This window comes from Serinus canaria, chromosome 2 (genome assembly GCF_022539315.1).
Source record: "Serinus canaria isolate serCan28SL12 chromosome 2, serCan2020, whole genome shotgun sequence".
Taxonomy (NCBI): Eukaryota; Metazoa; Chordata; class Aves; order Passeriformes; family Fringillidae; genus Serinus; species Serinus canaria.
The window spans coordinates 15267540-15283863 of NC_066315.1; the positions used below are offsets into that span (position 1 = coordinate 15267540).

At 39.0% G+C, this 16324-nt stretch overlaps 1 protein-coding gene across 10 annotated transcripts in view; it reads right to left on the reverse strand.

Moving 5' to 3' along the window:
- SVIL (supervillin) overlaps nucleotides 1-16324 on the reverse strand; it is a 134294-nt gene that overhangs the window by 31856 nt on the left and 86114 nt on the right. For 5 of the 10 annotated variants that reach the window (XM_050970666.1, XM_030229977.2, XM_018909267.3 and 2 more), the window contains 10 exons: nucleotides 16196-16279; nucleotides 13323-14207; nucleotides 12826-12990; nucleotides 12207-12241; nucleotides 11060-11121; nucleotides 10578-10717; nucleotides 9734-9829; nucleotides 8246-8498; nucleotides 5259-5730; nucleotides 3495-3714 (listed from right to left, as the gene is read on the reverse strand). In XM_050970666.1, coding sequence (XP_050826623.1) covers nucleotides 3495-3714; nucleotides 5259-5730; nucleotides 8246-8498; nucleotides 9734-9829; nucleotides 10578-10717; nucleotides 11060-11121; nucleotides 12207-12241; nucleotides 12826-12990; nucleotides 13323-14207; nucleotides 16196-16279 — 2412 coding nt within the window. The remainder of the gene's footprint in view (nucleotides 1-3494; nucleotides 3715-5258; nucleotides 5731-8245; nucleotides 8499-9733; nucleotides 9830-10577; nucleotides 10718-11059; nucleotides 11122-12206; nucleotides 12242-12825; nucleotides 12991-13322; nucleotides 14208-16195; nucleotides 16280-16324) is intronic. The other 5 variants (XM_018909268.3, XM_018909269.3, XM_018909273.3 and 2 more) reach the window with 5 other exon arrangements.

Below are 16324 nucleotides of genomic sequence, written 5' to 3' on the forward strand. Positions count from 1 at the left end.
TACAGCTACTCAGCATAGCAGGCAGGGGAAAAAAAGGGTTTTTTTATTTCTTGGGTTTTGGGTTTTTTTAAGCTAACATTCTGCAGGGTATTCGCTCTAGACCTTTGACCCAAGCAGCCTGCTTGATCGGGAGAGAAAAATCTATAATTCTAAGAATACTTCTGTGTCTTTGGAGATTTTGTTTTCTTCTCTGCCATAGGGATGGTTTCATAGCAGCCCTCCATCCTTCACTGGTATGTGTAATGAAACAACTACAAGTGAGAACACACATTTGCCTGTTTTGAGCAATGAAATCACCACTTAAAAGAAACATGTATGCTCTGTATGCCAATAAAAACTTCACTGCTGTCTAAAACCTAAAGCCATGCATTTCTTTCGAACAATGGAAGTGGCAGTAAAGTCAGACTGCCCTGACTCAGCAACAACTGAATGGAGGACACCCTATTGGATGAGTACAGATGCAAGAACTACTGAATTGGTTCTTAAAAGTAAGCCCGTGAGCTCAGCAGTACAGAGCAGCTGATTCTTTGGAAAGTCTTAGAAAATAAGGCAAATATTAGGTCTAATCCTTACATTTGTTTAAGGCCTGCTGCTTACTAGTTTCATTGAATACCTCTAGTTTTCCACTTTTTATAAATAATGAATAATCATTCATTAGTGACTTTCACTATTCACAGTGACTAATGAATGATTATTCATTATTTATTCACTTTATATGAATGTATTAATATATTCACTTTATATGAATTATTCATTTATTTATTCACTTTCACAGTAGACACACTACCTTTGCCTCCAAAAGTTCCTTTTCCAATATGAAGAAAATGAGTACTACTCTTTGAAAGAAAGAGTACTCTCTTTTGAAAGAAAAATACCTTTTAGTGTGTCTGCCCATCTTTGACAGCTTGCTCTACATCCTTCTTTCACCTGCTACTGAGATAGACTATGTGACATCAAGACAGAATGATCCTCATCCCAGAGGTGTCAGGATAGCCTCGAAGCAAAAGCTTTCAGAGCTGAAAGCAAAATGCTGGATAGTGAATACTGAAGGAAAACAGAAATGAGATCTGAACAATGGTTTTGCCTAAACAAAGAGAGTTGCATGAAAGGCCTTGGCAAAAAATGTCCAAAATGACACGTCTTTCTTCTGTGGCAATATTTTAGTATCTTAGTTGCTAGCTGTCTCCCTGAGCTAGAATAAACTGGACATAGGCTTGGTTTTCACATGTTCTCCCTTGGCTGCACTTGACAAGATCTTTTTGGATAAATCATAAATCCTGGAGGGCAATATGAGATATACAGCTACAGAAAGGAAGGTGACTGCTAAAAGAGTGCATAAATTCAGTATAATAGGAACCAGACTATCTAGGAAAGTATTGCTCAGGCATCCATACATCAAAAAAGGTTGAAAACTGAGTTTAGGCTAGATTTTTCCTGAGAAAGTGAAAATGATGGCAAGAGGTTCACCAGAAATTAATCAGACGTAGCTTTTTAAAATGGTGATCATGGCATGCTGATTTCTACAGTAGAGCTGACAGGACAGCCTTTGGTCACAATAAATGCACAGTAACAGGAGAAGAGAGCATAGGTGTCTTTCCTCCTTAAAAAATCATGATTTTCATTCTTCTATATAATATAGGCAATTCTGAAAATGCCAGCCATACATTCACTCTGCAAGGATGGTATTAGTTCAGTGAAGCAAGGCTTTGTGGAAAATCACTTTCATCCAGACCAGCATTCATGAATCCTGCCCAAATACTATTTCATGTGTGGAAAAGTTGTTCTTCCATTAGGTGAAAGAATGTCTGACACAGCCAGAAAAATCCACTGGATGGGAAGATGAAGTTAGTGAATGTAAGAGGAAAAAGAAATCCAAGTGTAATGGTTAATCTTTAGCAGAAATGTTCTTTGATGTTTATGAATACTTGGCATGACCTGCAGCCAAGCAAAAGAAACTTAGTGGTTGTAGTCTTTTAATTCTGGGACAAGAAGTAGACTACTGTGGTATTTTGGAAGGCTAAAACATTTTGATGCAAGCTCAGTCATTTACAGATGCCTGTGGAATCAGGGTATACAAACTCCTGACAAGACAGCAGGTATTTCCTTTTGTCAGCTCTGGGACTGAGTACACAGTCTTGGAGTTCTAACAAAAGTGGTTCCTGATTGTGTGACTGACAGGCTTCAGCTCCTTAAGAGATCAACTCAGCCGAGGCGTTGAAGTTAGGACTGAAACAGCTACTAAAACTTGGATCTTCCCTCCAACCTCTTTCTCTCCACCAGGATCAGGGATGGTAGATCATTTACCACCTATAAACCAGAAGTTATTGGTCTTAAACCTCATCTGCCAAGACAATTGACATATTCACAGGAGGGGGATGGGGAAAGGGGATGAAAGTTGCTTTAAACAAAACAACAGTAAACTGAAAAAGGTAAGTACACCCTTCAAAAAGGGCACTAAGAGTGCACAGCTGCTGTAGCTGCCTCTGCAGCCCCTTGTGTAAAGGGGTTGACAGGGAGTGGGGATCCTTGTAAGTGAGAATGACTCACATACCTCCTAGAAACACATGGATTTGAGAAGCAAACTTTGGAATTACATTTAAAAAAAAAAAGGGTTCGGAATGCCTAATATCGCACTCCTCTCATTAAGTGAAGGAATACTTTTACACAGTGAAAGTTTAATCAGGCAGTTATTTTCATCAATTGCCTCTGCTTTCAGCAGAAAAGCTGAAGCAAAGACAGGCCAAATAATTGTAATTCACTCACTGGACTGCTAAGAGTTTGGGACTGAGATTAAACTCTCAAAGTTTTAACTAAGTTAGGAAAACTTTTACAAGTACTACAGCAGCTATTGGCACTTCAATCCTGGACTCCCACTCTCTGCACAAGTGTAGGACTTAACATTTTGCTTCAGATCAGAATGATCTTGGGTTGGAAAAAAGTATTTCAAGTACTCTGATAAACCTGTCCAACTTATTATCCTTTTAAAATCCCTACAGTAAGTTCCAAGAAGTCAAAATGGCAACCAGGCACTTCTGAAGTAGTGGGGCAATATCAGAGTCTATCTGTGACTCCCTCTCGTCAGCTTATTTAAGGGATTCCTGTACACCAAGAAGAAATGGTTATTAAAATAAACCAGAATCACACTATATCTGTTGTGTAACTGAAAGCAGAACCTGGAGAAGTATATTGAGTATATGAGTGTAGTTAGAACATGTATATTTTACAACTTTAATTTTCTGAAATATTCATTGATTATTCAGGTAGCTCTTTCAATCAGGTTATTATGTTCTCTTGAATGGTAATTCTCATTTACCATCATCTGCTTTATAAGCATGTCAGGCAGATTAGCTGCATGTTTCTGCTGTTAGCAATAATAAAGCCTAGTAATTACTACTTAGCTTTTTTAGAAACAGTTTTAAAACTTTTTATACCATCATCAATATAATAACTGAATTTAGAGGGATCATTAAAAAAAGAAAGAGAAATGTAAGTACCTTTCCTTAATTGACATAGTTTTGCTGGCATTATCGAGGACATCCTCAGCAGTTTGTGCTTTGCTCTCTCCCATCGAATACATCTCACAGGAATTCTTATAAAATTTGCCTTCCAATTGTTCAGAGAGCTCCTGCAGTCTACAGGATGCTGCAGCTGCTGTTTGTGAAACTGTTCTCATGGCTGATGTGCTGGTGAGTTCAGAGGAAGGCTCAGCATGGTCTGCCCATTCAAAAGAGAAGTGCTGAATTAGTTCTATTCTCAAAGACACTTTACATTACTAACATGAAGAAGAAAATCTGTATTTTAAACATTCATATCACATACTATTCTAACAGGGAGAGCTAGAGCACAAAGATTAATTGTGCAGCATTACTTGCTACAGGGACTAGCCATTTGTGACTGATGTCCACATGAAGCCACAGAACATCATGCTCAATACACAATTCTGAACTTCACATGGGTGAGGCACAAACTGCTGCTCCCCTCATCACACCAACAGGAAAAGGAACACATGAAAGTGACTGGGAACAAAGAGCGGGGGAAGAGAAGCAGACAAAATTTAAACAAGAAAATGAACTATTTGGTAAAGCAGTTTAATTCTTGAGTAGTATACTAGGACATTTAATAGCTTAATAGAGAGGTTATTTTCTAGGAGGGTGTTGGGGGCTCTTTGGGGTTTTGTTTTTTCAAGCAGCAATTAGACCACAGCAAAAAACTGCCTTGAAGAAAGATAAATGCACTATTACAGTTATCTTTAAAGAAATAGAAGTGATCTCCATTTTTCTTTTTGAAATGTTATAAGCACAACACCCCTCTGATATATGACTGCTCCTATTATATCCCAGTCTCCATCTCCCCTGCAGATATCAAAGGCTAATTGGACAGAATGGATACTGCCTTAGAGGAATACAGGCAGAACTGTACCTTCCTCTCTATGCCTGTGTCATTAAATTCAAAATATATTAACTTCACAGGATGAACACAGAAATGCTTTTAGTGCTACAGGGTAGTGTGATGCTGTCACCCATCACAATAAAACAGAAAAGGAATACAACATCCTTCTAAATTCAGCAGAATAGAAGAACTTATGAAATGACCAAATTCACAGTTTATTTCCTAAGTACTTTACTTAAAGATAGGCAAGTTTATTTTTTAAGTTTAAATTATGCTGTGCATATAAAGATGTAATTGCTCTGAGAATTTCCTGGTTTGTATTTCATCACCACATCAAAGAGGAAATAATACTAGTTTTGCAAAATTAATTATCTGAAAATTATCCACTCCTAGTTGTGTATGCAGTTGTTTAAGTAATTCATAACTCTATATGCACAGTAAGGCAAAAAATTAAGGGCAGATAATTGACTCAGAGCAGCAAGTTTAGTTTGCTCTGAATTCTGGAGGGCAGGAGAAAGGGCAAAACCAGAAAGAATAAATCTTAGCTTCAGCATATAATACCACTTATTTTAAAGTAAATACATCTGAGTAAAACTGAGCCATCTTTAAAGACTGAAAAATTGAAAGAATTAAAAAAAACAAGCCTCTATTTTTAAAACTTAACACTTTACAGATATTTCTGTACGTCTAAGCGGTTTTAGAAAAAGGAAACATAACCAGCCTTGATAAAGCTTGAAACACCATTTGCTGAATGAGACTACACCAACAGCAAGCAATCACCACACCTCTTTGCCAAGTCTTGCTTTTCATAACACTTTCCAAATCCACCTTTTCTTCAAAGGACTGGCCTTTTTTGTCTTCCCATTTACCTTGCATGACAGCATCGATTTCCTTCTGTTCCAGAGGCTGAAAAAGTGCTTGTGAACCAAACAGTTCCAAGCTGCCCTTCCTCAGGAAGCTGTATGTTGTCTCTTTATGGTGGTCTCCTGTTTTTTCAGGAACAGGATGTGCGGTTTCATCCTCAAAGGAGCTGTACTTTTTAATTTCATTAGCTTCATTTGCTAGAAACCTCTTTCTTTCTTCTTCATGTTTCTTTGGAGCTTTTCTGCTTTCTAGGGCTTCCATTGAGGGCTGCCACTGCTCTGACTTGTGTGTGTGTTTTCCTGATGAGTCCAAGTTTTCTGCTGCAGGGTGGAACCTGGTGGCAGCACTGCCTCTGCCATCAGAGCCCGGCTTCCCGGGCAGGTCCCCGAACAAGGGAGCCAGGGCAGAGGCCATGGCTGAAATCGATGTTGCAACTGCCGACGACAGGGGAGCGATCTTTCCACTTTCACTCTGTACCTATGAAGGGAAAAAACAAACAAACAAAAATTCAAAAAAGCCAAATAGGACTTACAAGCTCTGAAATTATCAATTCCAAAACCCAGCCTTATCACATCAGTTCATCCAAGGTATGTTTTCATGTAAATCTTATACTCTATCAGTACAGACTAGAACAGGTAAGGAAAGCAACAACGCCCCTGTAATTTGTCTGCAGATGGGTTATTCCATTCAAGGTAAAAACAACTCAATGTGTACAGAACATCTTTAGTAACAAGAGGTGTGTGTGGAACATGCAACCTGACGTTGTGTTGGAGCTCAGGACCTGCAGCAGTGCAGGAAGGAATTAGTTCAGGTTCCAGATGCCAGCTGACACGCCATGTGCCCAGGCTAATCACCTCTGCATCTCAGCAGGACTCATTAGCTTTGGCACAGCTCTGCTCTTACACAGCTCTGCAGCTCCCAGCTCTGGTGACCACTGAGTGCCAGGGAGAGACTGTTCCGTGCTTTCCTAACCCAGGGCAGACATTCCTGATGCTCCCTCCACATAAATCACCTTCATGCAGGACTTCTTCAAATATAAACATTGGCTGTCATGAGCAAAGTATTTGAGCCTAAGAAGCACATTAAAAACACTTCCAAGCTTATTCTGCCAGCCCTCATGATGGGATGACTACCTTTTCTACTCTTCTAACATAATAATTTTGTAAAATTTTCCTAGATGCATTTAAGATGCATTTTTTTTCCGACATGCAGAGCTTTATCTTCTCCAAAGGAGAAGCTAGAAAGCTATGAAAGAGAGTGACAAACATGCCTCATACACATCTGGAGAGAGGTTTTTTTGTTGTTTACTTAAACTGCAGAGTTAGTGAACAGTGTGTAAAAGGACAGACAAGATCACACCAGTAGGAAGAGATCAGCTCAGAACCTAATAAGTGCATGCAGATTCCATAAAACACAGACAACAGCCATTCACTAAGAAAACTGGGAAGCAGAGCAAAGATTATGTTAGCTCAAAGATTTCAAACAAGATTAAGAAAATATTTACCAGTTTATTTTTTTTCCATTGCATCTATCAGAATTAGAAATTTAGAGGAGATCAGAAAAGTGAATTCAGCTTTAATAACAAGATATTTACATTTTCAAATATGCATTTTGGGAATATAACCTCTAGTTATCTATTTTGAGAGCTCTCTTTTGCTTCTTCCTAGAAAAAACATAGCTGCATCTCAAAAGCCCCCAACATACCAATGAACAGTTCACTGTTGAAAGTCTTTTTGAAAATACATTCCCATTGAGCTTGCTTCAGAGTCAACCCTGATTTCATTTGCTAGGTTCAGAAAGATGACACAACATGCTTCCCCTGATTTTCCTTGCTTGAAAAGCATGTTTGCTCTGTAAGGCTGACAAAGTAACGTGACTGTCACTTCCCCATCTGCTTCAGCCCTTTTCCATTCACCACTATACTGGCCCCAAACAAGTTGGTGACACAATCATTAAAGAGGCCATGCTGTGACAGTGATTGGCACATGGAGAGTGAATGGAAAAAGGACTATGTAAGGTCTGGAAACCTTGCTTAAATAAATCTGTCAAGCATTTATTACTACTTCATGGGCAAGCAAAGTAGGCATAAAGTACAATTATAATCTGTACAGCCTTGAAGCAATATGTTTAGAGAAATCCTGCTTCCTCACTATCCTGTTATTATAAAATATGGAAAATGTATAATCATGAATGAAGCATATAGAAAGAAAAGGGTAGGAACTTTCTAACACTCCGATTTATCCAAACACATAGAAATATGACAAGCACAGGAGATGTGCTTCACTGTTAAAGTGATTTCTTTCAAAGCTGTAATGCAAAGGGACTGCTGTTTCTGCTATTGTGAAGAGATCTAAAAGACCACTTCTGGGCCACCTTATGCTGAGGCTTTACTAAAAAGGCATTCCTTTGCAGTTCCAATTAGATGAAGTATTCCAGAACAGGAAGCCAAATTTCACTGCAGATTAAATAATTTCTCTTTGACTTCCTGAATTTCAAAAGTATTCTGCTTTTAGGGAAAAAAATACAGATAAAAATCAATGCCTCCTCCCAGAGGAAAACGACAGACTATGTCCTTACTAATAACAGAAATATATTGTGCTTTCAGGAAAGAGCCTGAAAACTGCACATGACAAAGCTCAAAAATGCCCTGAAAATACACCTAAAGCAAACTGATGTGTGTCTCAGTTTTTTACACCTTTGATCAGCAATTTACTTTTAGACAACATGTAATACTCCAGTGGAAGTGATACACACTGTGAAAGGTACAACTTGCACTAGGCAGGAAGTTGATATACGCTCAAATTACTTAAAAAAAGAAAACCAAAAAATTTGAACACTTCAGGGAATGTTCAATGTCAGAAGGCAGCTTCCTGAAAAACTTTTTTGACTGTGTGTAGTTCAGAGCAAAGGAAAGGCCAGCCTTTATGGTATCTTACACTGAAGCTGTTTTCTCCAATAAAAAGAAATGCAAAAGAGCTGTGATGGCACTCACCTGCTCAACTTCTCCAAGAGTGACTGGCTGAGTCTGGTAACGAGCATTCATTCTCCTGTGCCTCAGATCTCCCCGACTCCTTGTGGTGATGGCCCTGGATACTGGCTGAGACAGTTTGTTAAACAAAGCCATCTTTTCTGCCAAGCTTAAGGTGGAAGAATCTGGCTCCTCAGACTGATCTTGCCCCATCGCCTCTTTGGCTGCTCTTATCTCCTCTTTAGCTAAAATTTTTTGGTGTGCTGATGCCTGCAAGCTGAAGAAGCAGAACTGGAAATTAGTTTTGAAGAAGCCATGGTGCAGTTTTAAAATCTCAACCTGACAGAAGCAGAAGATTTGCACGTGAAGCACAATAGCCAATGTAATGTAGCAGCCTAAGTGGGTATGCAGTGGTTCAACATTGGCATGATGAATTCTAATTCAACAGCTGAAGATTTAAAAAAAAGTTACATTTTCATTAATGAATTCATTTGATTAGGACGCAACATTTTTTACGAGGGAACTCAAGATTGAAGAGAGATTTTCCAGACAGTCTCTTTATCCAGAGCACAGAGCTATGGAGAAACATTTAAGATGCCTTTAAGGCCCTCCAGTGCAATTTATATAAAGTTCAATTTTATTGAAAGCAATTTGTGGACCATATATGATAAAAAACATTTAAAAGACATACTTAAACTCCAAGTTTGTGCCGCTTTTAAGTTAGAATAAATTGCAATGACTTTTCTAATCTGAAGTGCAACAGATTTCAGACTGTCTTTTGTTTTGAATTATCTGGGATAAATCAACAACAAAAATTGGTTTTGAAACACAGTCCATTGATTTTGAAAATTGACCAATGCTGAAGGCAGACATATTGATTCATAAAAGCTGTAACTGCATTTGTCTCTACAAAAATGTATTTTATTCACCTTTACTATGAAAGATTTTATTGCTTGACTTCTTTTACATTTATGGAATTAGTAGTATTCTCTTTTTTTTTTTTTTTTCCTGTCATGGTCTCTGCTAAAATTCTCTCATTCAGAACAGTATTCTGCAACTTTACCTATAGGTGGTGCAATTTCTTATATTTCCTTTAATTTTGCAAGCTAAAAAAAAAATACATGTAGAGACAGACAAAGGACATGTACTGCTTGTGAAATCAAGAACTCAGCTGTGCTATTTTCATCTCAGGATGACATTACCATACAAAAAATTACAAGAGCAAAGAGGGTTCTGCTGTGTTTTCTCACATGCAAATTAATTTCTTTCAGAAGAAGAATAAGCTTCTACAACAGGTTAAGTGTGGTTAGAAGGGTCCTGAAAACAGACACTTGACAAAAAAAAGCTGCATTGTTTTATCATGCAAACATAAATGAAGTTGATGAACGCTTTAAATATTCTTGAAACAAGTATTCACTTGACACATTGAAAAGGCATTCAAGACTTTAAAGATGCATCTGCTATTGAGGAATCTTGTGCTCCATGTAACATGCATGTTTACCCCCCCAGTACCTGGTAGGTTGTACAGTGCTCTTAACTACAGTGGGACTAGGTACTCTTGTCACTACTGTGTGGGTATTCACAGAACGTGAAGCAGGGGTAGTTTCACTTTAAAGAATTGCCAAGGAGGGAAAATTCACAGGGAGAGAGAAGAAAAAAGCATTAAGAAAAGCAATACATTAAGTGTTAACTACAGAAAAGACCAAACCAAAACAAAACAGAAAAAAACCAAACAGCAATCATTTTTAATTAACTGAGTTATCTGCTGTGCCATTTGCAAAGTAATTCCAAATATCTTGAAAGAACTAAAGACCTAGAGGAGCAAACAGGCTGTCCCTTCAAGTTATTCTTAACCCATAAAGTAAGTTAATATCTGACCATTAGGTGAACATCCATTCAATTCACTGTTGTTTAATTTCCCCCCCAAAATTATTTTTTCTTTTTCAGGAAAATGTCATGATATACGAGTACAGTGCAAGAAAAGCATTTCCAAAAAGTACCTTTGAGATTTCAGGGTGTAAAAAGTTTTCCCCAATACATATACATTCCATAAGAAATTGTGCAGATTTCCCTCAGCACAAGCTATCTTATTCATTTGGGTTATGAAACAATGCTATGATTAATCTCGTTTACCTAATCCACAGGTTCCAAAACTTCCTGCCAAATTACAGTTCATACAAGTAATGCTTTACTGGTCCCTCTACATTTAAAAAGGAATTTCAATATAGTTTCCCCTGTGGCTCTCAAGGCCCTTAGCAATAAATGTTTTCCTTGCTACAAAGTTATAAGCACCACAGATATGGAGCTTATTTCCAGATTTGAAAGCAGGAGCCAGAGGTAGAGCCAACAGACTTACGTAGCTGCAATGACCACCTCCTCACTGGTGATGGGCTGTGTGTGAGACCTGTCCTGAAGGCGCCGCAGCCTCCTCTCCACTGCCGAACTTCTGCTAGGTGGCTTGGGAATATTTTTCATTTCAAATGATTTTTCCATTTCCTAGCAGGACATATGTCATAATTAAAACCATGGAAGAAAAGTTCTGAAACACTACTTTATTCTTAGCTTTCTTGCATGCACAGCAGTGAAGTTCCCAAATGCCCATCTCTGAATTAGAAGCAAGATGCAACCACACAATATGCACCATGGAGTTAAAACTAACTACACACTTCTCTCTAAATGCCACTCTTAAAGCAGGCAACAGGTCTACTGTGTAGGGAGGGAATGAAGTAAAAAACAAAAGCTGTGCAGCTTGGTTAACTGCATTGTACTTCATTCTAATGCACTTTGGGTTCCTTCAGCATCTTCTATTTGAAATGTTTAATTCAATGCCATACTCACTCTAAAAAGGAGTCTCTTTGCAGCTACACTTAGTTTAGCTCGGTCGTCCATTTTTTCTTCATCTACACAAAGAGAAAAAAAAAAGGAGGCTGAACATAATGAATCAATCTCATATTAAGAGTAATACGTTTTTAATATGAATAATTAAAAACCAGCAAATAAGCTGGCTGTTTCTCACATTTAACAAAAAACTTATTGTGAACGCAGCTGTGTAAACTTTACCTGTTTTTACATGTATTGCATCAAATGAGCAATACAGTCTGACATGCAGTCCGACATGATTTGCAAACAAAAGACTTGTCTTTAGGACAGTTCAAGTCCTTTCAAACTATCAAAACATATTTGATGAATAATCAAACTTATTGCATCAGTCTCTGAGAACACATGGACTAAGAAAATAAAGACTGCCTTAAGGTGAGTGAAGAGTACTGAACATCTATCTTCTACTAGCTGGCCATTCTGATCACCACCTTGTGTCCACATTTCTCAGAGGCTAAATTGGTATCCTCAGGAGCTGAAATCAGCATCCTCCAGATCCAAGAGCCAGCATCTCAGAGCTGCAAGGAATATCAGCTTTCAAATAGCATAAGGCATTAAATCTAAATATAGCTACTCATGAGATTACCTACTTAATTTGTGCTAGACTTGCCAAGGGTGACAAGAGGGAAAGAGAGCAAGATGGCAGACTGAATTCTGTAATTTAATAACTTGCATTTTGCAACTTCCTTAGCAAAAAAACAAGTTAACAACATCAGTTTCACAATATACTACAGGCTTTCTTTAAATTATAAGTCCTAGACCAGTGATTCAAACTGACCAATGATTTTTTTTTTCCCAACAACTAGCTTATTTATTGTCTAAATGAGGATAAAACCCAACCCCAGCTATATAGGAAAGTTTCAAGCAATTCTCTGCTTGACTCCCATTTGAAGCTTGGTGTCTAAAGACAGACTTTTGGACTGAAAATGAGATTGAAATCAAGTCTGTAGTAGATATGGCCCAAGGAAAAAGGGCATTTCAACTATATATCATAGGTAAAGATATTTTCAAGTGGATTTTGTTTTTATTATCAAACAGTTCTTTAGTTAAAACAAAATAAAACACATCAAAGCCCATTTCTTCCTTGGAAAACAGTACAGCAACATACCGTCAGCAGTTGGTATTTCTGCATACAAAATTGACCTAGGGAAAAATTATCAAACAGAAAAAAGTTAGCTGGAAACAAGACATCAAAAATGAAATTCAAATTCAATCTGAAGTAGCAGGAGAATTTATCTGCTTTTCAAGTTTCAGCAGTGTCCACTTGGGAACATCCTTTAATAAAGCATAAATGCAAGCTATTGCAACCAAACTTAAGGAAAATTATTTCTAGCTCACCTTGCAAAAAATAAAAGTCTATGATTTGCTACCAGCTTTTTAACATAAAAAGGTATCTTTGGTGGTTTACAATGAGAGTAAATGATAGAGCAGAGTAGATGGAAAAGAAACCCTTCATATGAAACCAAAAGCATTTAACATTGGAACCAGACAGCTACAGCATTTTATGATGATTCACTGTTCACTATTTCAAATGGGAGGAATTTGCAACGAAATTGGTTTTGTTGGGGGGAGGGGGTTCGGATTTCATTTTGTAAAAACAATAAATTGTTTTTAAAGACAAACATTAACCTTGCAAACGTTTATTCTAATAAATGGACAAATCTTGTCCCAACCTTGTTAATATCCACCTGCGCCAGAATGCTACACAGAGCTACACACGTGCCTACCTATCTGTCTCCTTTCGTTCTGCTGATGTTATAGGCTGAGTTTTAAATCTCTCAGAAGTCTTTCTATTTTCACCAGGAGTAAAATAGCGCCTCGCCTTTCGTGGCCCACGGTCCCCATTGGCAGACACAGTACTACCTGCTGCCGACAGCTCAAACCGAGATTCACTTTCAAATCACACGAGAGAGAGCGCATAGGAAAGAAAAGAAGAGAGAGAAGTAAAACATAGATGTAAGCATCTCAGCAACTCCCCAGAGACCACTCTGCATGCTCCTCCGGGTCCATGCGCAGACGAACACATTCCAGCTACCCCACATCACAACTCGCACTAGCAAGCAGAAGCACAAAAGCAGGGCTCAAACCACCTCAGCCTCTGGTACACACTGGTGAGAGCTAAGCTGTGTGCTTTAAGTGCCGAACAACAACTGCTGTTGAGTGGGTGTAATTTTGCCAAGGACGTGCAAGTTTCACACGAAAATACGAGTGAAATGTCACCTACAGTTCCGTTTTCTTGTTGGCATTAGCAGACTCCAGAAAGACATTACGGAGCTGGGCAACAGAGACTTTTGTGTCAACCATGCCAATCTCACCATTTGGTGGATTTGCTTCCATGCTCTCCTTACTTTTAAAAGGTTCTAGCTTAGTAGTCACAGTATAGTCAGACATGGAGCGAGTCAGGACCTTATGCTTTGTTGACACTTTCCAAACAGGAGCCTTTGCCTTGTCAGGCTGCAGTACAGATCCGCTCTGTATGTACATAACAGCTTCACTCCTTTCTACGTTCTCAGGGGTCTTAAAGTGCTGCTCTGGGGCCTGCCTCTTATTGCATTCCAACTCCCTCTGAACTTCTGAGTTCACTTTCGGCTTGCTCGCAAAGGAGGAGCTCCCCACAGGGGTCTCCAATTCTTCTCCTCCAAAGAGGCCTTCGTGGTTCTTCCCTTGCTTGCGAATCTCAGATGGCAGAATGGGCCTTCTGCCTTTGGAGGCCTGCTCACCCTCCAAGGAATCTTCTTCAGCAGGTTTGGCTCCGTAACCAGGTGCTTCCTTCCTTTCACTCTCTGAGGCAGTGGCTGCTGAGGACTTTGCTCCCAGGCTGGCGCTGTCTGTCGGGAGGAGGCTGCCAGCAGGGCTGTTTGCTGGTTCTCCTGCTGCCATCAGCTGAGCCGTGTGAGCAATGCCAGCAGGCTGGATATAGCCATGGATTGGCTGGCGGACGGAACTGACGGGCTGATTTATAACCCTATCAAAGGCAGACGTTTCTGTCTGAAGAGGCATGTAGTGGGCTGGCACTGGATGGGATTTTCTCTGAGATACTGTGTCTGTGACAAGTTCAGGGCTTCCACGAGCACTTTCCTCTTTCACCAATTTCTCTCTAACTTTTACTCTTTAAGAAAGAAAAAGGATTAAAGCTGTGAACAGCAATACCCAATCTGGAAAGGAACACAGACACCTACTGTGGGTACAGACAGCAACATTGCAGTAAAATAAAAAAAATGCATTAAAATAAAGCAATCTTATGATGCAACCCCTTCCTCCCCCCAGGTCTTAGCAGCAACACTGCTCAAAAACAGTCAAGTGATTCAGGGGCCATGGACATGCATGACTCCTGAGAAGGTAACTGTGCAAGCTCTGGGAACATACAGTATGTTCTCATGAGATCACAAGTGTGTTTGCCAAACAGCACATACCCATAGTCTCAAAAAAACAAGATGATCAAAACTGCTTTTTATATTATCAGAGTGTTGGGTTCAGCCTGAATTTGCAAATTCTACTGGCAGTTGTGTATGCAGCCAGATGTTTGAAGATGTCTAAACACTGGGAAGCTTAAGTCATACCAAGACGTTGTTGCACTGGGGAAAGGGGTGAAAAAACCATGTTATCTCCACCTAGCCCTTCAGATATTTTGCCAGAGACTGGTTTGCTTGTGTTTTTGTATATCATTTAGGAGACCTGAAAAATCAATGTAGTGTAACCTGTTTCAGTAAGTGAATAAACACATGGAAAGGGCAAGTCCTAAACCCAAAACTATGGCATGGCTGTTGCTCTTCAGAGAGCTTGCAGGGAAAAAGGCATTTAAAAACTGAAACAAGCACTCTGTTTTAAAATGTTTCATTACATTCTGACATGCAAAACTTGCAAAAAGTTGTTCCCAAAAGTTACCTTACTTGAGTGTGTTTTCTAGAAACACCTCTGGACTTGTTCAACATCCATGCAAAACAGAGTTTTATTTAACCTTTCTAAAGGGAATACAGCAGCACAGTGGGAGGCAAGCACGTGCAGCTGGGGGCAGCCTTTGCTCTGGGGCTACTGCTGCAGGTAAAGCTCTCCAGCACTTTCACAGCCTCACCAAGGCTCAGACACCTCACAGGGTGAGTGTCCGTAGATAACACACACAGTATTAAAAATGAAAGTCCTGTACTTCCTCCCCTCACAAATGGGTATGAAATAATAATTTTAGTTTTGAGGAAAGAGAGAGAGTCAAGCTAGCAAACTACTGTTTGAAAGTAAGTAATCCAGCTCAAGGTATGTGCAATTCCAGGCTTGCTACCAACAGACTTTTTGGAGTTTACATCATTAAGAAAAAATTAAAAAGTAAGATTTAGGGGGAAAAAAGGCAAATTATCTAAGAGAACAATTCAGGATATCCAAAGTTATTTGAAACACCACTCTTTCTAACATTGTGGTGCTTCTTACCTCTGAAGATTGATGCACTTGTCAGGGAAAGTTGCTTAAGCACACAAAGTGTGTTAAGTCTGAAGAAGTATGCTTTGAACTACATGTACCAAGCATTCTCCAGAACATCCACACCAATGTTAGTACTGGGTTATAGGTATTACTTTAAACAGGAACATGAAAAACAGTCTTCCTGCAATGCTTTTCATGGTGGGCTTACTGTAAATGTTACCAAACCAGGAGAAAGCAGCTGCCTGTAGCTTTGACCATGATTTTGTTTTACTTTTCCATGTAATTTTTCTTTTACTTCTCTTGTACCATCTCCTTTGGAATTCAAGGAGTTACTTGTAGGGAATGCTAAGATGGAAGGGTGCACAGTAAAAAATATGCTGGTTTGGAGAGCACAAAATGAGATAAAATAAGAAGTTATAAAATCTAGTGGAAGCCAGAATGATAGTAGTTGTGGAAGAAGCTTGGAGAATTTGTACTTCTTCACCAAAATACCAGTTGGGTCTAAGTTAGAATAAAAGCAGATGCTTCAGAAAAGTTTCACAGGCTTTTTATTCACAAAAAACCACCACTTTCTTACTTGCTGCTGTTAAAGGAAAATTAAAGGCAAGTGTTAAAAGTAGAGAGTAAAAGGAAAGAAGGGGGGGTTTGCAGTCTGGTTGTTAGCCACACAGCTATGTTTGATGATACCTGGAGGGCCAGCTGATAAGTGAAGGTGTGTCCCCTTCCGAATCTTTCTGAAGAAACCATTCAGGTTTTGCTTTCCCTGCACTACTACAGAAAACAGAACTTAGGTAATTTCTGAGATCTCAATACATG